Genomic DNA, 20266 nt, shown 5'->3' with positions numbered 1-20266 from the left:
GTCTGCCAGGCTGGTCAGTCATCACTCAACCCAGGGAAGTTCCCTCCCCTAAGGAGGGCCTGTTTGGGCCCAGGAGCCTCCTTGCCCACTGCTTGGGCTCCTGCCCCTTGTCAACCCACAAGCACCAAGAGTCAGAGCCAAGAGAACAGAAAAGCATCATTTTTGGATCTAAAGGATTCAACAAGAGGGAGATTAAGACAAAGCAGGACCAGGGACTGAGACAGATGTCCAGAGGAAAAAACAAAGGGGCAACAGCAGATTCTGTTTCTGAGGAAGGAGGGGGTGAACCAAGAGCTGGGGGCATTTGGTCTGTAGGAAAGTGGGAAGAAAATATGAAAAAAGTGGGGAGTTTTGTTCCCTGCATGGTACCCTAGTACTGCCAGGTAGTAGGGAAGGTGGAGTGGGCATGTCACTCACCCTCGACCATACAGAACAGAGGGTGACACTCTGCTTCACAAGCCCCCATGATAAGAAAGGTTTGTCTTAAGTTCCCTCTTCCTGCTGAGGGCCACAGTTGGTCTCCTCAGGAGACCTTGGAGGTTGGTAGCTTCCATTTCTCTCTCCCACTCTCCCCTCAGGGTCCCCGAGGGCATTTTTCCAGGTTCAGTCTCTGGAAAAAATTTTTGCTAAATTCATAGGTGCTGATCATGATGGCACAGGAGGGGGCTGCTTTGATGATCCGTGGGAGGAAGCCTTGGGGAAAGAGCAAAGGCAAAAGTCTGGGGTTAGGACCTGAATAGAGAGAGCTCCAAGAACCCTGCCCCTTGCTCACACCTGCATCCCTTTCCTCCTCCTGAAGATGCCCCCACTCCCCTTGATGCCCACCTGCAAAGAGTCCTCTGGCCCCAGACTCAGCTTGAATTCGTCGGAGCAGCAGCCAGGTGGAAGGGGAACGTGGGGATGTCACTGCAAAGGGAGAGGAGGAAGAGCACAGCAGGCTAAACAGGAATTCCCAAAGTACAGATGACCTAAAGGCCACAGTGGCTTGGAGGGCCTGGGCACCAGCACTGTGCCATGCTTCTGTGCTGGGTCTCTCTGAGGATGCCCAGGCCTTTCCCAGTACTCAGTAGTGTGCCTAGCACATAAAAGGTGCTTAATAAATGTTTAATGACTGACCTCTCAAGGCTCCCACACTTCCCAGCTCCATCTGACGCTGAGTTTTCACCACGTCAAAAGGTAGTGTGAGCACAGCGGCCACCTAGAAGGTGGAGGAGAAAAGCAACACCCTGCCACCAGTCCTGCTGGCACCAGGCCAGGGCCCAAAGTTCCTCCTTTTTACCCAGTCTCAACTCCACACCACCCCTCCCAGGTACATCTTTCCAGCCTCAGTCCCACCCCCTCAAAGGCAAAAGGACTGGTCTGAGAACCAGAAAATCAGGAAGATTCTGCCCCCCACAAGTTCTGCAACCCAGGGAAGTCTCCTGATCTCTCTGGCCTAAGGTTTTTCACCATCTCTACATGTGTAAAACCCCTATGATGGGCTCCTCTCAAAATCCATTCCCCTCCCCCCCCTCATCTTGGAAGTTCCCCTCCCCTGGCACTGCCCACTCACTGTTCCTGAGAAAGCTCCAGCCACAAAGCTGATACTGACTGAAGTCCGGTCCTTGGATGCCATCTTGCATAGCCACGTCTTCGCTAACTCATAGTTAAACCAGTACAGGGCTAGAGAGGGTGGGAATGGGGCTCAGCAAGGGTTAAGGAAAGACCAAGAAGTATCCCAGAGTGGGTAAGATGAGCTCATGGAATAGATAAACCAACAGTCCTGTCATCCTTCCCATCCATCCCCAGGGCCATTTGTCCCACAAAGTCCCCCATGCTCCAGCTCCCCATTTCATTAGTACCCCAACCCAGCCTAGATTTCTGCCCCTGGACCTTCTATTTTACCCCAAATCCCCAGGGTCCCCAAGCACCTGAAAAAGGCACATCCCTCAATGCAGTGGCACCCCAGCCAAGCCACAGAGAGCGCCAGCCACCTTGGCACACTGCTGCCCTGACACAGGCCCCAAGTTCACGGTAGGACAGATGCTGGGCCTGAAGTTTTGTTCTCACCAGCTCCAGGGGGCTGATCACAGTCACGGTGCCCACTGCCAGAATGGTGGGAAAAGGGTGTCAGGGCACAGGTGGCCAGAGGAAAAGCAGCAGGTGGCCCCAGGGATTGGACAGTGATGAGGGAAGCTGAGGTTCTGAGGGACTAGGGGCCTCAAGAACCACCAGTCAAGGGGCTGGGAGGGGAATGAGAGGTTAGGGGGTTGGAAGGATCAGTATCGAAGATGAGGAGTCAAGGTTATGAGGTGTGGTGCTACTTGGCCTCCTCCTTCCCCCCCTCACGGTCTTGGGCTGGGGAACAGAGACACTCACATCGGGCCATAGCTCCTGCCACCATGGGTGCATAAAGGTCTGAAGTAATAGCTCGGCTGCATAAGAAACCCTTAAGCTGGTCATAGGTGGTAAAGTAAATGGCGGTGGCAGGCACTGTCATCACTCTGTTGGAAAGTTATAGGAGAGCTGCTATGGCAGAAGGGTGGTATAATGTCTACTCATTCTAGGTCCTGCCCCATCCCCTTGACTCCCACTGAGGAAGCCAGTGAGTGGGAGGTTTCAACCATCCTCTATGAGGTACCCAATCCAACCTCCCACTCCCACCCTAGAAGTCAAAAAAAAAAAAAAAAAAGGGGTCAGGCAGTAGGAAAGGACCAAGGCAGAAGAGCCAGGGAAAATCCTCACAGAGTTGCGGGAAGGCCACTCCACAGGGTCCTGGCACCTTCGTGCCGAATAATCTTCACAAAGGCATCCTGGGCAGGAAGCAGGAGGAGAAGATGGGATTATCAAATGGTGGAAGGTTGGAGCTCTGGCCCCCTCAAACAGACACATAGACACTCCAAGGGAGAGCAAGAGGCTCTTTCTGAGTCCAAGCAGAGATCCCATCTGGGATTAGTCCTGAGGAACCAACTTTAACCATCCTTACCCAGCCACCCCGGCCCAAGAGACCACCCCAAGGACTCCAAAGATCTGTTGTGCAGAGGCTCACCATGGTGCCTGTGAAGTAGGCAGGATGTTGGTACCAGACAGCACATCGAGACCCATTCTGACACAGATAGAGGGGCTCTAGAATGCCATTGCAGTAAAGCATACATTTCCCTGGAGGAAGACAGAATAGCAGCAGGAATCGGGGGTCATTAAGTAGGACAACTGCCTCTTCCTCATGAGGGCCCAGGACACAGAGGGTGGAGGTGGGGAGAAAAATAAATCAGATGGTTGAGTGAGGTGGGATGAAGTTGGGGATGGGAGCATGAGACACTTTTCTTTTGGTCTAGAACTATGATTTCATGCGTGGGGTGGGTGGACTCCTGGTGTGGAAATTCCTTCCACCACTGCAGACTGGCAACCATCTGTAACTTGTGGTCCTAAAAGAGGTTTCAGGGAAATGACTTGGCCAAAGTCACAAAAACAGCATTTGTCACAGGCAGACCCATGGATGACCCCTTTCCTTTCTCTATGCTTATGGTGCCTCTCAGGTCCTCCTAGTGACTGAAGAACCTCCAACGTCCACTGGCCCCAATCCTAGACCTAGTTTGCTGATTGGACAACCACTTATGGAAAAACCAAAATGTACTTACATTTAGTATAGGGGATGCTCCAGGATCCCTGGGACTGTGCCAGCCCTAGAATGTAAAACCCACCACCATTGGGCAACTTCTTCCAATGCTATCACCAGTCCCTATGATTCCCACACCCACTAGTTTCCCTCTACTCCACCCCTACTCAGAACTAGGATGGGGGGAAAGGCACTTGGAAGAACAGATTCTCCTAGGCCATCCTCCCCCCACCCCAGTCCAAGTAGGCACTCACCATTGGTGGGAGAAGGACGCTGGGACTGTAGTCGGACCTTTACCACATCCAGCGGGGTCACTGAGAGAACAGGGACAACTTTGAAGACACTGAACTTGACCCCAATCCCACAACCCCAAACTCCAGTTCTCCCCAAACTTCCTTACTAAAAATGGAGGTAACAAGGGCCCCTGTGCCTGATGCCACCATCTGCTGCAGGGGGCTAATGCCCCCAGGTGCCTTCTCTGCCATTACACTGTCTCTTGCCTGTAAAAGATCATTGAAAACATTAGGGTATCACAAAGAGTCCATAGGGTTGGGGGTGACTTGCACCCTAGTTAGCACCTGCTGCTTTCACCTGCCAGGCCCAAGAGTCTCACCTACAACCCTACACCTTCCTAGGTCTACCAGACATTTCCCCTCCTCCCCCACATACGCAGAAGTCAGTCAGAGGGGTGGGAGGTACAAATGAGATACAGGGTTAAAGAAGTATGAATGAAAAAATGCTCAATATTTGCATTTTGATAGAACTGGCCATAACCTCCTGCCATGGACCTATTCTATCCTCTCCCCTGCTCCATACCCAGTGTCACACTTCTGGAATTGGGGCAAAAGGTGGGGAGAGGTCCAGAAAAAGAAAAGATCGTAGATTAAGAACTGGGACTTCAGAGATCATGTAGTCCAACACCTTCATTCTACAGAACGCAGACTGAGGCCCAGAGATATTAAATAACTTGCCCAAAGTCATAGTTGACTAAGAAAGGGACTAAGCATTTATTAAACTCCTACTACGTGCCAGGCACAATGCTAGGCACTGTACAAATATTACCTCCCCCTCCCAAAAACGCCAAGTATGAGGTGGGTACTATTATCATCCTCATTTTACAGTTGAGGAAACTGAGGCAGAGCTCAATGACTCGCCCAGGATCACACCCACACTAAGGTGTCTGAGGCCACACTTGGGCCCCTGGCCGCCCCTGGCAGTAAGAAGTAAACACTCCCTCCCAAGGTACCCACGTGGACAGACACCCAAGCCCCGCATGGTCACTGCCTTGTCGCCCTGGGCTCGGTCGGGAGCGGTCCGGCCCCCTTGGGAGGGGTCCTCACAGGGCAGACCAGGATCGATCCGGCTTCAGGACAGCAGAAATGGGGGCTTGGGGGGCAGGACTCATCTCACACCACCCCAGGAAACAGTTTGGGAAATACACACCCAGAAAGGGGGCAGCCCTGGCCACGTGTTGAACCCCCAGGACAGAAGACAGATGACATGGGGGGGCGGCGAAGGGGCGGAAAGGATGGGAGGTAAGAACCTGCTCCTGGTCCCCTGGTCGGGGGAGGCCCTAGGGCACACAGAGGGCCCCCCGCTCCGCCCTCTCCTCCCCCCTCTCACCCCCACTCACCGCGCATACAGTGACCTAGAGCCTACAACGGTTAGCCTCCCAGTATAGAGGAGGAAACTGAGGCGCCCCCGGCCCGCGCGGGCGGCGGGGGGCAGCCAGGCCAGGGCGAGGTCCAGGGAAGCCTCTCCCCGACCCTGCCCGGTCCCCGGCCCCCTCTCGGCTCCCCCTCCCGCCTCCCCGGCCCCCTCCGCCCCCACCTGCCCCAGGCCCCACGGGGGCTCCGCGTCCTCGCGCCGCCGCCTCCGCCGGGCGAGCTCATTGCCGCTCTGGGAGGGGGGCCCGCGGCTCTGGACGCCCCCCGTCCGCCCGCTCTCGCTCCCCGCCCCCGGCTCCCGACCGCTGCGCTCCCGCCCCCTCCGCGGCCCCGCCCCTCGCCCCCTGCACCTCCCCCCCTCCCGCGTGGCTCCGGCCGAACCGCCGCTAACTCAGAGGCGGCGGCCCCGCCCCCAGCCCCCGGGCGGCCTTCGGGGCGCACGCGCTCCTCACTTCACGCGTGGGTGGCCGGTGGGGAAGCGCCGGGTCCCGGGGGCGGCGAGGGTCCTCCGGAGGCCATCCCGGCCCTCCCCGGCCTCGGGCCCATCGCCAGGCGCCCTCCGCTTTAGAAAGAGGAGCCCGGGTTCCTGCTCCTCCCCACGCCGGGGATGGGCGGGGCGTAACCGTGGAGCCTGGAACTGCCCCTTCCTCAAGGTCACAGGAAGTCCTGGGAAGGGGGAGGAAGAGGAGAGGAGAAGGTGGAGGGGAGAGGAGGGGAGAGGAGGGGGAGGGGGAGGGGAGGGGAGAGGAGGGGGGGGCGGAGGAGGGGAGGGGAGGGGGGAGGGGAGAGGAGAGGGAGGGGGAGGGGCGGAGGAAGGGAGGGGAGGGGAGGGGAGGGGAGGATTCTCTTCCCCCCACTCCTCCTCCTCTCCTGGCTCCCCTCCTCCCCTCCTCTCCCCTCCGCCCTCTCCTCTCCTCTCCCTCTCCGATAGATTCCGGGGCCTCGCCTCTCCCCTTGACCTCCAGCACTGGACTGGGGGAGGTGTGGGGGACCTTCTCCTCAGGGCACGTTTCAGGCCCTCAGTGTTGTGGGGCAGTTTAGTGACCCCAGGCCGCGGACCTCTCCGTATCTGCTCTTTCGGTCCTTGGGAAAGACTGGGCGGTGACCGGGGCCGGATGGGAAACCCGCCGTACATGGCCTCTGAGGACTCGGGGGCCGAACAGCCCTTTGTCGGGGTCAGGAAGGCCGGGGTTCAAGTTCTGCCCCTGACGGAGACTCGGACCCCGTCTGGGTATGTTTCGCCAGGCTGCTCTCTAGGACTGACTAGCCCAGGAGGGGCCCGATCTGCACCAGGGGAGACTGCGTCCTCCTGGGAGTCCGGCTCCTTAGACCGGCGAAATCGCAAATCTGGGCTAGAAACAAAAACCCCTGTTAGGAAGGGGAAGGGCAGCTGGGTGGTGCCGTCCTGAATTCAGATCTGGCCGCGGACACTTAGATGTGTGACCCTGGGCAAGTCACTCAGCCCTGTTTGCTTCCCATCCTACAAGGAGGAGAAAGAAATGGCAGACCGCTCCAGTGACAGGACTGGGAAGAGACAGTTTGCCCAAGGTCATACTGCTGATGAGCGAACCTTTTATATTTTATATTTTCTTATAATAATAAAATCTAAAACCTTTTTGAATTGCAAAACATTTTGTTATCTGATCCCTACAACAGTCATCTTACTGAGGAGAAACTGAGGCTCGTAGCTCAGCTGAGGCAAGATTTGAAATAAGGTCTTTCTGACCCCAAGTTCGGGGTTGCCCTTTACACCCAACTTGCAAAGAGGCTGGGAATACCACAGACAAAAAATAAAAGTCTTGGGAGAAAACCAGCTCATACACACACCAAGCGGGGTCGTGCACTTTTAAAATAAATTCTTGTTGAGTAATAATAGATAACATCTGTAGCCCTTTGTAGACATTAGCTCTTTTGATTCTTACAGCCACCCTTGGATGCAGAGGATATGTTATCTCCACTTAAGAGACGAGCACATTTAAGCTTGCTTAGGTTCAGGTTAAGTGTTCTGAAGTACTCTGGGGCTGAAGGAGCTGAGGTCCTCCTCCCTTTAGGTTTTCCCCTGCCCATTCAGTCAGTTTCCTTACCTCTAAATTCAAATCCCTGGTCTTAGTGCTTCCCTGCCCCATGATGCTCCAGAGCCAAGACCCATTTATCGTTCAGGGGAAACAAATCAACACCCCCCACCCCCCCCAATCAACCTCAGGCTGACTTCTGTGACTTTAAGGGAGGAAGGGTAGTGGTTTGGCATTGTGACGTCACACCTGATAGACAGGGGTTGCCCTCTGAGTCCACTTGAAAGCTAAACCCAGCCTCCTATGGGCTGGCTGCCAAGAAAGCATGTGGACTTGGAGGGGCCAAAGGCAGCTTCTCTCCACTCTTACCCCACCAGTCTCTATCCCTCTTCCTGGGGGAAATCTGCGTTGGTCTGGGCTTGGCTTGATGTACTTTAAGGCGAGTAATAATGACAGCTTTGATAAGTAACTAATATATAAGCCTTTGAGAAACCCTCCTCCAATGCCTTCTCTCGGCATGGAGTTCACCACAAAGAGAATGTTTTCAGTGTGGCCCCAGTTACAGCCCGGTCTGTTTTCCAAGGACCAAAAGAGATGGAGAGGTCCACTGTGCCTGGAGTCAAGAAGACCTATGTTCAAATTCAGACACACTTTATTAGCTGTGTGAGTCCAGGCAAGTCACAACCTCTGTTTGCCTCAGTGTCTTCATCTGTGAAATGAAGACAATAATAGCACCTACCTCCCAGGCTTGTTGTGAGGATCAAATGGGATGACAATTTTAAATTGCTTAGCACATAATAAGCTCTAGATAAATGTTAGCAATTATTATTACTGGAAGGCTGACCACATGGTGATGATTATATATTATACCTGATATATTAATATGCAATGAATTATCATATATTATACAAATATAGACCCATTTGCGTAGATATATGTACATACATTTTCACTGTCTGTCCCCCATGTCTAGAATGTTCTCCCTTCTCATCTCTGTCTTCTAGTTTCTCTGTCTTTCTTCAGGTCTCAGCTAAAGGCCTACCTTCTTCAAGAAGCTAAGTGTGGGAGGGTGGGAGTTGGGAATGAATTTTGAATGTAGTAGAGAAGTAAATATTTTGAAATGGAAATGCAGGAGCCAAGATAAATATAAGAAGTCTTAATCTTAGTGCCTTTTCTCTGAGACTACTACCCCCAATTTATCCTGTATATATCTTGTTTATTCATAGTGGTTTGTATATTGTCTCTCCCCATTAGACTGTGAGCTCCTTAGGAGATTTCTTTGTATCCCAATGATTAGAACAGTGCTCATAAATGCTACCTAGGTGCTTAATAAATGCTGCTTGACTGACTGACTGACTGACTGACTGGAATAGCTGAATCATATCGGTCTTGATATTCTTGCTAGAAGTAAAACCAGAAGAAAGAAGTGTCAAAGAAAAAGAGTTTACTAAAGTAGGTTTTCTCCTACACCCAGAGGCAATTAGGAACATTATTTCAGGGGCTATTTGGTTATCACATATTACTATACTATTGATATATATATTTGCAAAAAGACCATCATGAAAATAACTAGCTTATGCTGAGGAGGAAGTTGTAGAGAAATTATAAAGACAACTTGACAAGACCCTCAAAATCAGGGCTTCTTAACCTTTTTTGAAGGCAGTCTGATGAGTCCCATGGACCCCTCCTTAGACACTGTTGAAATACAGTTATAAAAATTGAAGAAAAAACCCAAATACCTCAGGTCAACAGCCTGTGTTCTAAATTAAATCTGAAACATAAACTGATACCTAGCAAATGTGGGAAAAGGTGAGAATGGGAAGAATACATGGAGATTTCCAGTTAAGATGGCATAGTAATTAAATAGTAATTGTTTCTCTTATACTCAGGAACCCTTCCCCTCCCAGACTGATTTTATTATTTTTTTGATTAAAGGGGCCATCCCTTGAGTAACTTAAGGAAGCCTGTTCATTGAATGGGTGTATCTCATTCAGTGAGAATGTGCTAAGACCTTAGCCTGAAAGGACCAGGGGTTCACATTGCATCCCTGGACCATTTCTAGTTGTGCTGATGAATATCAGGCCACTGGACCCAGATGGCTCAGGAGAAGAAAGTGACCTTGGTGATCTTGCTCAGCCCTCCCTCCCTCAAATCAAAGTCAACTGCAAGTCATATCATTATCTTGATGTCATGATCCTCTCCAAGAACGAAGGTCAAATACAGTGTGTGTGTGTGTGTGTGTGTGTGTGTGTGTGTGTGTGTGTGTGTGTGTGACTTTGGAAAAACTGTCTGCAACTCAGGCAGAAGGAAGAAGCTGATGGAATTAGAGACTTCAGTCATTCCAGGGAAACCAGTATGACCTTCACCAAAGGGACCTGACACTAGCCAGCTCTCTGAATACTGTGGGACTATAAGCTGGAAAAAAAGTTAAATAAGAAAGACATTAAGGATATGAATAGATTTTGAGAAAAGTTAGATATGATAAATCTCTGGCAATTAGTGAATGGGAATAGAATGGAATACACATGTTTCTCAGCTGTGCATGGCAATTTTGTAAAAACTGTGTACTTGTGCAAAAAAACCTTATTACAATAGTAGAAATTAAACATATCCTTTGCAGACCACAAAATAATAAAAATTATAGATAATATAGGGCCTTTGAAGAAGGGATTTGAACTTAAAAGGAGAATGAATAATTTAATCCTAGAATATTTATGTGTCAAAGAGCAAACCATAGAAACAAATATTAGATAAGAAGATGGTGGCATACTGAGACATAGAGGAGCCCAGGTCCTGCACAAAACACCTCAGTAAAACTTTTAAAACGCACCAATTAAAAAAAAAATAAGGAAAATAAACTTCACCTAGGTAGGGAAGCATACATAGCAAGACCAATGGAATTCTGCAGAAATGTAGACAAGCCTGGTTATATGGAAAGCATGGCACAAAACAATTTCAGGGCAATTTGAAAGGAGTTCCTGATAAAGTCACAGGCCAGGAGTCCAATGATGTCCAGCATTGGGGGGAGGGGGTGGATGACCCCAGCCCGGTAGCAGGAGAAGGGCAAAGACCAGTCCTGGGCTAGCTGCCCTGTAATTGATGCCCAGTATGGGTGGGGTGGGAATATCAAAGGTGCTGGGGAGAGCCTAATGAAGAAGGAGACCCTAGAACTTGATAATGTTTAATATAAAATTTTGGAATAATCTCTTTGTTCTCTCTGAAGTAAACTCAGAGAATGCCTCTTCCTATGTCAGCAAAAGCCAGCCAAAGCTGACTCTGCATTCCTTGGAGACCTTTAACCTATGACATATCTTGAATAATTGGACTTTCCTTTGTATCTTATTATCTATAGACACATACTATGTTATGGCATATTAATGATAAGGAAAAAATAGGCATCCTGGGTTTCTATTGAACATTGTTTGCCCTTTCCTGCATCAGTTATCTGTTTGGGGCAGGAAGCCTGCCACTTGCTAGTGGTGGGATTTCCTTCCTTCCTTGTCACCGAGACATATGTTTACCCAGCTTGGAATCCCAACATTTGATTGACATTGCTTTGTTAATTGTCTTGTCTTACTGAATTTATGATTTGCTTAGTTAAGAGAGTTTCCTCCTCATGGCAAAATGTATATAAGCCAGAGGATTTCTGCACTGGGTAGCCAGAACATTTCTGGCTCCATAATGCATTATGTAACTGTTTTCTTTATGGGGAATTGATCAATTAATTAATTAAATCATAAAATGTATGCATTTAGCCATGTTGCCTTTTCTTCAACAAGTTTTCAGGTCAACAAACTCTATGGCAAGAGGAAAACTCTAGGCAGAGCTTAACATGGTATTAGCCCCAGAATCCCTTGAAGAAGGGTCATAGCTTCAGTCACAACACAGGGGATCAGGAAGGCCTGCCCCAGCCATTCAGGAGTACTGGAGTGGGGCTTGACACAACACAGGATCCCCAACCGAGACACTGAAGGTGTTGAGACGAGTAAAACAAGGAAAGCATTGATATTATGAGGAAGCCTGAGAGCTGCCTATGGGGTAAACTCTGCAGAGGAAGACCCCATTAGAAGTTCAAGTAAAGCCTCAGACAAAAAAATGTCCTGGCCATAGGGATTCCAAGAGTACCTGGAAGAAAGGAAATGAGAGATATAAAATAGAAGTTAGGCAAGAAATAATGACAAGGAGAACTGAGACTTTAGAACTGAAACCTTGTTGTTCTTATTCTCATAGATAACCAATGACATCAGGAGGGCGATGTCCTGACTTGGAAGTGAATTAGATTTTAGTGAAGCTGGGCTGCGCAGTCATCAGCCTCACTCTCTCCTCTAGAGTAATAAGAGTCCAGTGGTAAGGATGACTCCCTCAATGCAGTAAAGTTCTTTGCCAGGTCTCAGTTTGTCTGAGGCAACACCCATTCGGTGATTGAAGGTTAGGTGAAAATTGAGGGAAAAGATAGCCTAGTTTGACTTCCCAAAGGAATCCTTCAGGGAAGGGAAGACCCTCTGACTTCTGGCTAGAAATCATTGTTATTTACACTCAAAATCCAAACAATGAGCAAGTGAGATTTGGGCTGGAACCTATTATTGACCTATCAGTGAGAGCCAGAGTGATTTGGGTTTAAAGGCATAAGCAAATAGCTCCATTTGAATTTCAATAGACTTTATCAAGTCTGGTTTATCAGAGCTATATTTCAAGAAATTATAAATGAAAACTACATGAGACAAAAGGGTTAATTGTTTCAGTTTTTCAGGAAAATAAAAATATAATGATAGAATAAATATATAAGGAAGAAAAAAATCTAGCCCCCAAATCCCAAAATATCTTGGGAATTATAAGCGATCAAAATTTATGTTCCTTTGGACAGAACACCCACATATACCCTTGTACTACTCCCCACATGGACAGAGGGAGAGGAGGAGGAGGAGGAAGAGGAGGAGGGAAGAAATAGCAGCATTGCCCAACTGGAACTGACCAGTTGGGTCCTGCGGGGGGTTTGGGGTGGGCAATTACTACTCCTCACAGATTGTTGTGAACTGAAACCTTAACCTAGAACTGAATGTTAGCCCTGAAAATTACAATAAATCAAACAGAAATTAAAAACTCAGTGAGACAACAAGAACTATTAAAACATTATCCAAAGGTTGAAAAAAAAATGGATGAAAGAATAAGAACTATAATATAAAAAAAACAAATAACCTGGAAAAGAGGTTAAGGATAGATAAACTAAGAATTATCTGACTATATTAGAAAACAAAAAAACATGGATACCATATTTTAAGAAATTACCCATGAAAACTGCCCAGAACTGTTAGAATGAAAGGGCAGTATGAAAATAGAAAGAATTCATTGGTCATCTCCTGAAAGAAATTCCAAAATGAAAACTCCAAGGGAACAGCAAAACCCAAATCCAGAAGTTCCAGGTCAGAAGAAAAATACTATAAACAGCCCAAAAGAAATAAGCTAATATACCAAAAAATCACAGTAAAGATCAAACAAGTTTTTTAGAAGCTGCCAACATATAGGAGAGAAAACTTTTTAATCAGATATTTCAAAAAGTAAAAGATAAAGGCTTTCAACTAATCATGACCTATCTAGCAAAGCTAAGTATAATCTGAAAGGGGGGGAAAGGTGTTGTTGGTGGTAAGAGAATATTCCTGATTCTTGGAACTGAGTATTTTGAAGTGGAAATGCAGGAGCCAAGACAGACAAATAAAGGCACATGGAATTGTTCATATGTTGGGATAAATTGTTTACAGGCTAATGGAGGGATTATTAACAAATGACTTCTCAGAACCCTAATATTTTTAAAGTTCATTAAGGCAAATATGAAAGAGAGCCTGTGAGTGGGTTCCGTCCCCCCCATACCCCTATCTCCATCCCCATTTTGATAACCTCAGGAGAAGACCAAAAGTATGAAACAGGAGCCTATATTGGGGGGGGAAAGAAAGAAAAAAGGGAGGAAAATCACTATTACATAATTGTTGTTCAGTCATTTCAATTGTGTCTGACTCTTTGTGACCTCATTTGGGGTTTTCATGGCATAAATAGTAGAGTTGTTTGCCATTTCCTTCTCCAACTCATTTTACAGATGAGATAACTGGGGCAAACAGGGTTAAATGACTTGCCCAGGGTCACAAAACAGTACATAATATGAAGAGTGCTTAATCATAGAGAAAGGCATAAAGGGAAACAGGTATGCCATGAACCTCATTCTCATCTGAATCAGATAAAGGAAAATTGAACATAATTACATAGACTCTGTGTGTACATATATGTACACATATGTAGTATTGCTCAGTAGTGTCTAATTCTTCATGACCCCATGGAACATAGTATATTTGGCCCTTCTATCCTTCATTATTTTCTGAAGTTTTTCTAAGCTCATATTCATTGTTTCTATCACATTTCCATGATATGTATGTGTGCCTGTGTGTATATGTATATATATACATACCTACACACATGCATATATGTGTATAAAAATATATGTATATATAATACATACACACACTCAGAGAAAGTCTGTAACTGTTCAATCTTCTTTTATTCAATTCAGATGAGAGTGAGATTCATGGAATACCTATTTCCCTTTATACCCTCCTTTCTGTGTATGTGTATATGTATATGCATATGCATATGCATATGTATATGTTAAGGTATCTTTGAAGCTAGGTAGCTCAGTGGATAGAGTGATGGGACTGAAGTTAGGAAGACCTAACTCAAATCCAGCTTCAGATACTCCCTAGCTGTGTGATCCTGGACAAGTCCCTTTACTCTGTTTGCTCCATTTCCTCACCTGTAAAATGAGTTAGAGACGGAAATGGCAAACCACTCCTGTGTCTTTGTCAAGAAAACCCCAAAAGGAGTCACAAAAAGTTGGAAATTGCTGACAACAGTAAACAACAATAACTACAACAATGTGTGTGTGTATTTGTGTGCAAGTCAAGAAATTACCCTGCTAGTGTCATTGGTCCCCTTCGAGAATGAAGAATGAACAACATTTGTGTAGATGGATATAGCTATTTTTTATATGTACATATGTATATCTATATGTATATATATATATACACAGATATATGTACATATTCATAGATTGATAATGATATAGAAATAAATTACATTCAAAGGGAAAATAGGAGGGAACAAGGACATGAGAAGGGGAAGAGAGAGAATTAAGAGGGAGGGCAGAACAGGTAAGCAAACAGTCATAAGTAAAGCAAACTTAAATGTCAGGGAGATGAACATAAAGGAGAAATTAAAAGGAAGGGAAGAAAGTAAAAACATGGGATCAGAGGCAGGGAAAGGGGAAGAGAAAAGTCTTAAGAGAACAGAACAGACCATTTAATGCATAGATCACAAGTACCTGGCAATCTCTGTCCCTCTTAACACTTTGTAAAAAGTTGAGTGAGAGCAAAGAGAGGGAAAAGTACAACAGGAAAAGGATGTAGACATATACAAAATTAACAAAGATAATCATACACATGAATGATATGAATGTACCCAAAAAATATTAGAGAGACCAGAATGTATTAGAAAACAGGATCTAATAGTGTGCTATTTACACACCATTACAAGAAACATACTTGTAACCCAAAGATTCACATCGAGTTAAAATGAGGAGCTGGAGCAAATCTAATAATATGCTCCAGGCAAACTAAAAGACAAGGGTATCAATCATAACTTCAGATAAGGCTATGAAATGAAAGATGAAAAAACATAATTGAAAGAGATAAGAAGGTAAATTGCATTATACTCAGGTGGAGCCAAGATGGAAATCAAGCAGGGAAAAGGACAACCAAGCTCTATCCCACAGCTCTTCCAAACAAATCTAGAAAGCCCATCAGAATGAGTGTGATTGGGAAATCCAAGAAAAAAATTTTTAGTGAGTCATTTTCTAGCCCAGTAGGACACAGGGAAACAGACAGAGAGATTTTCAGGCCCTGACAGGTAGATCACTCCAATGCAGGGAGAAGCTGTGCACTAGCGCAAGAAAAAGTTCTAAATATGACACAGTGTAGTTAAAATTTATATAGGGTGTAAGAACAGGTACCAACCAGAAACTCAGCTAGCACTGCCCATTTCTAGATCACCGATTGAAGAGGAAACTTGTGCCTATGAGAGGCATTCAAAGATGAGAGAAAGGACTGAGGTTGTATGCAGAGCAACGAGCAAGTTCAGACTTCAGCAGTAGAGTGAGGTCTCAACTCCAGCTCTCAGCCCAATCTGAAGCCTGCAGTGCAATAACCAGGACAAGAATCTAAACCAAAAGGGAACCTGCAGTTCTGTCACTCTGAACCAGCAGACATATCCAGATAGTGGTTGAGTCCAGAAGTAGTCTAATGGAACTTCAACCATGGGCAAGTCCACAGATGTCACTTAAACCCAAATCCAGGTCAGGAAATTGCAGAGTTCAGATGAGGAGGGCAGTAATAAGACTTTGCCCTGGATCAATCTATTTTTGGAGTACTAAAAGCATGCAGGTTTCCAGGCTAAGTTTCCTTGGAAAGCCTATGGTAACGTAACAAGCAATACCTTAAGAAAGCATCAGTAGGAACCTAAATGACACAAGCTCAGCCCAGATGTTCCCTGCAAAAGTGTATAAAGTCTGTTTCAGACTTTATACTATAAAGTCCAAAGTCAGTAAGCAGGATAGAAGAATGAGGGGGAAAAATTCCACTATAAAAACTATTATAGTGACAAGAATATTCAAGGCAAAAACCAAGATGGAATGACTCCAAAACATCTACAAGTAAAACCCTAAAGAAAAACACAACTCAGGCACCAATTCAACTAAAATTTCTGGTTTAGATGAAGCAAATCTTAAAAAAAAATTTTATAAATGGAAACAATAGAAAGGAAATTAGAGTTAAAGAAGATAAAACTAGAACAGGAATTAACAGCTTGGGACAAGTGGCATAAAACCTTACCCAAGCAATAAACTTGCTGAAAATTAGAATGGATCAAACAGAAATAATGACTACATAAGATGACAGAAAATATTAAAACAAAGTCAAAAGAATAAAAAAAAACAAAAATGCAAAGTATCTTATAGCAAAAACAACTGACTTAGAAAACAGAGGCTAGATAATTTAAGATTCATAGGACTATCTCAAAGGCATGACCAAAAAGAAGCCTAAAAATTGTATTTCAAGAAATCATAAAAAGAAAGCTACCCAGACCTCTTTATTTGAGGTAAAAGTAAAAATAGAAAGACTTCATCTTCTGAAAGAAACTCCCAAATGAAAACTCACAGGAACATTATAGCCAAAATCTAGAGCTTCCAGGTCAAAGAAAAAAAATACTGCAAGTAACCAGAAAGAAAGAATTCAAGTACCTAAGAGTCACAGTCAGAATCATATATTATTTAGCAGCCACTACAATAAAGAATCAGAGAGCTTAGAATATGATATTCCAGAAGGCAAAAGATGTAGGCTTACAGCCAAGAATGCTTTACCCAGAAAAACTGAGTGTAATAATCCCAAAAGGAAAAATGTATTTTTAGTAAAATAGAGGACCTCTAAGCATTCCCTATGAAAAGACCAGAGCTGAATGGAAACTTTAAAAAACAAACACAGGAGCCAAAAGAAACATTAAAAGGTAAACATAAGCAATTGTTGTTGTTTAGTCACTTTAGTGGAATCCAAGTCTCTTGTGACCCCATTTGGGGTTTTCTTGACCTTAAAGATACAGCCATGGTTTACCATTTCCTTCTCCAGCCCATTTTGAAGATGAACTGAGGCAAACAGGGTTAAAAGACTTGCCCAGGAACATGTAGCTAGTAAGTAACTGAGGCCAGATTGGAAATATAAACAATAACAAAGAATTAAACAAGGATAAGCTATTTACATTCTAACAGGGGAAATGCTGGATTTGTCTCCACAGAACTCTATTTTCATCAGGAATCATAGAGGGAGCCTAATTAGGCAGGGGTGGTTGTGTTATGTTTTGGTGATCTTAAAAGAAGAGTGGAAAAGGGAAGGGAAGGGGAAGAGGAATACAGTTGAGGGGGGAGGTCAGAAAAAGAGAAAGAACGGGGAAATTTCTCTTATAAAAGAGAATGTATGTGTACAAGTAGAAGTCTATACAAATAAGAAGAAAATGGAAGAGGAAACAGCTGACACTTGAAACTCACTCTTTTGTGAACTAGTCAAAGGAGGGAAGAACACATACATATAGTTGAATATAGAAATACATTTCACTCAACAGGGAAACAAGGAAAAGGGAAGAAGGGAGGGAAGCGAATGAAGTGGGAAGGGGGACGTAGATTGTATCAGTCCTAAGCAAAACAAACTCTAAGCATACACAAAAATATTTATAGGAGTTCTTTTTGTGGTGGCACAGAATTGGAAACTGGAGGGGTACAGGATGGTGAAACAAGTTATGGTATATGAGGGTGATGGAATACTTTTATAAGTAACAATGAAGGGAATGGTTTCAGAGAAACCTAGTAAGACTTGTATTGAACAGAATAAGTTATACAAGGACAATGATGTTATAAAGAAAACCAACTTTAAAAGACTTAGAAAATCTGATCACTGTGAGGAACAACCATGATTCTGGAGGACTCATGATGAAATATGCTGCTTACCTCCTGTTAGAAAGGTGATGGACTCAAAAGGGCAGATTGAGATGAATTTGTTTGGATGTAGCCATTGTGAGAATTTGTTTTGTTTAACTATACATTCTTATGATAGAAATTTGTTTTTCTTTCTCAATTAGGAAAAAGGAGGTTGGAAGGAACTAAGATGGGTTTTCATTGATTAAAAATTTTAATTGTAAAAATTACATTATGTTTAAAGGCACCATAAATAATGAATCAATGTCAATACTTAGTATATATATATGTATCAAATAGCATATCATCTCAATATTTAATGGAAAAATTTATCAAACTGGAGAAATAAAGTAAAGCTAAAATAATGGGGGACCTCAATATACCCCTTTCAGTCCTAGATAAATATAATCAGAAGATAAGAAAGATAAAAGTTATGGACCTGAATAGAACTTTAAATTAAGGACAATAGATTGCTGGTAATTATTGAAAGGAAATGGAAAATAATTTACATATTTCTAGCTTGGTGTTTGGGAGGTTCTGAAGGAAAGTATGGGAGAAAAGATGTATTAGACTGACTACCAACATGAAGGTCTACAGAGTCGTGCTGACCTCATTGCTGTATGCTTGTAAAATCTGGACAGTCTACCAGCACCATGCCAGGAAACTGAATCACTTCCATTTGCATTGTCTTAGGAAGAATCTGAAAATCACTTGGCAAGATAAGATAGCAAACAATGAAGTCCTTTCTTGAACTAAACTGCCAAACATTCAGACTCTACTTCAGCTAGTGCAACTCTGATGGACTGGCCATGTTGTTTGAATGCAAAATGTATGTATGCCAAAAACACTATTTTATGGAGAACTCACATAGGGCAAGCATTCACATGGTGGTCAGAAGCAGCAATACAAGGACACTTTCAAGGTCTCTCTTAAGAACTTTGAACATATGCGTGTGACATGGAAGACACTGTCATGAGACCATTCAGCATGGCATGCCCACATCAGAAAAGGTGCTGTGCTCTGTGAGCAAAGCAGAATTGAAATAACTCAAAAGAAATGCAAGATGCTCAGATTTAGAGAATCCACCCCAAATGTTCACATGGACTATTTGTGCCTGATCTGTGGTAGAACATTGCGATCTCATATTGATCTGATCAGCCACAGTTGGGCACACTGAAATTTGACTCTAGTGTAGTGATATCATTTTGGTTCTCTTTGAGAACAAAGGATAACAACCAGCAACTTTATAAAAATGCACATGTATTGGGGCATAAAGTTCTTACCAAATATGCAAAAAAGCAGAAATATTGAACGTATTATTTATGGATTACAATGCAACAAAAACCGTATTCAATAAAGGGCTTGAAGAAAGAACTAAAAATATAATTGTCAACTAAATAACAACTCTAAAGAACTTGTGGGTCAAAAAATTCATTACAGACATAATAGAAAATTTTATCCAAAAATGAGAATAATGAGTCAACATTTAATGTAGCTAAAGCAGTTCTAAGGGCGAAAATGCATCTCTAAATCTTCCATGGGAGAGAGAGAGAACAAATCAGTAAATTAGGCACGCAACTAAAAAAATTAAATGACAACAAATCAAAACCCTCAACTAACAAAATTGAAGTTCTGCAAATTAAAGAACCTAGTAGAATCAAAAGAAAAATTAATTCATAAATAAAACTAAGAACTCTTTTTTAAAAACCTACCAATAAAATAGATGAGCACCTAATCTGATTAAAAAGATAGAGGAAAACCAAAATGTTCATATAAAAAATGTAAAAGGAGAATTCACAACAACTGAAAAGGAATTAAAGGAAATCATAAATTATTTTGCACAATTATATGCTAATAAAACTGATAACTTAGAGGAAATGGATGAATACTTTAAAAACATGAAATAGATTAACAAAAGAGGAAACAGATGATTTAGATAACCTAATATCAGGTAAAGAAATTGACCAAGCCACAAAAGAACTCACAAAGAACAAAACTCTGGGGGCAGATGGATTTACAAGTGAATTCTATTAAACATTCAAAGAATAATAAATTCTAACATTATATAAATTCATTTATAATTATAGGAAAAGGAGGAACCTTTCTAATCTCCTTTTATGATGCAAAAATTCCATTTGGTCTATATGAAAATCTCTGGGATTGTTTCTGAAGATTTCTAAGGAAAAGATGCCAGAAGACAAGGAAGAATGGGGAGGCAGATTTGGGGGGTTTGGGCCACCTCCCTTTTGAAATCATTTGCCTAGAGGCTTGCCCTTCCCCCAGCTCTTTCTTTGAGAGAGTAGGCTGAGCTGCTAGCCTGCAGCTGCAGCAGGTGTTGCTACGCAGTAGACAGTAAGTCAAGAGAAAGACTGAGACCTTTGGCCATTGGCCAAGAACGATGAGGTACTACTGTGCTGAACAGATCGGGTCTGGCTAG

At 44.2% G+C, this 20266-nt stretch overlaps 1 protein-coding gene and 1 long non-coding RNA gene across 8 annotated transcripts in view; one reads left to right on the top strand and one right to left on the bottom strand.

The window, feature by feature from the left end:
- Window positions 1–138: 138 nt before the first annotated feature.
- The window catches only part of SLC25A39 (solute carrier family 25 member 39), a 42938-nt gene continuing 22810 nt past the window's right edge, over window positions 139–20266 (bottom strand). Inside the window, exons 1-13 of one of the 7 annotated variants that reach the window (XM_072646028.1) lie at window positions 7347–7407; window positions 5715–5928; window positions 3996–4095; window positions 3850–3909; window positions 3618–3662; window positions 3029–3138; window positions 2725–2792; window positions 2359–2483; window positions 1911–2084; window positions 1553–1662; window positions 1117–1198; window positions 826–906; window positions 139–693 (exon numbers count right to left, since the gene is read on the bottom strand). In XM_072646028.1, coding sequence (XP_072502129.1) covers window positions 575–693; window positions 826–906; window positions 1117–1198; window positions 1553–1662; window positions 1911–2084; window positions 2359–2483; window positions 2725–2792; window positions 3029–3138; window positions 3618–3662; window positions 3850–3909; window positions 3996–4080 — 1059 coding nt within the window. In that variant the 5' untranslated portion in view covers window positions 4081–4095; window positions 5715–5928; window positions 7347–7407 and the 3' untranslated portion in view covers window positions 139–574. Of the gene's footprint in view, window positions 694–825; window positions 907–1116; window positions 1199–1552; window positions 1663–1910; window positions 2085–2358; window positions 2484–2724; window positions 2793–3028; window positions 3139–3617; window positions 3663–3849; window positions 3910–3995; window positions 4096–5038; window positions 5402–5425; window positions 5577–5714; window positions 5929–6321; window positions 6422–7346; window positions 7452–20266 lie in introns of those variants that run through there. The other 6 variants (XM_072646027.1, XM_072646030.1, XM_072646033.1 and 3 more) reach the window with 6 other exon arrangements.
- On the top strand, window positions 6407–6891 carry LOC140528304 (uncharacterized). The gene is made up of 2 exons (XR_011975137.1): window positions 6407–6493; window positions 6750–6891. It is a non-coding gene; the product is annotated as an uncharacterized lncRNA (long non-coding RNA).

This window comes from Notamacropus eugenii, chromosome 2, assembly GCF_028372415.1.
Source record: "Notamacropus eugenii isolate mMacEug1 chromosome 2, mMacEug1.pri_v2, whole genome shotgun sequence".
Taxonomy (NCBI): domain Eukaryota; kingdom Metazoa; phylum Chordata; class Mammalia; order Diprotodontia; family Macropodidae; genus Notamacropus; species Notamacropus eugenii.
This window is presented reverse-complemented; position numbering and strand designations above follow the sequence as displayed.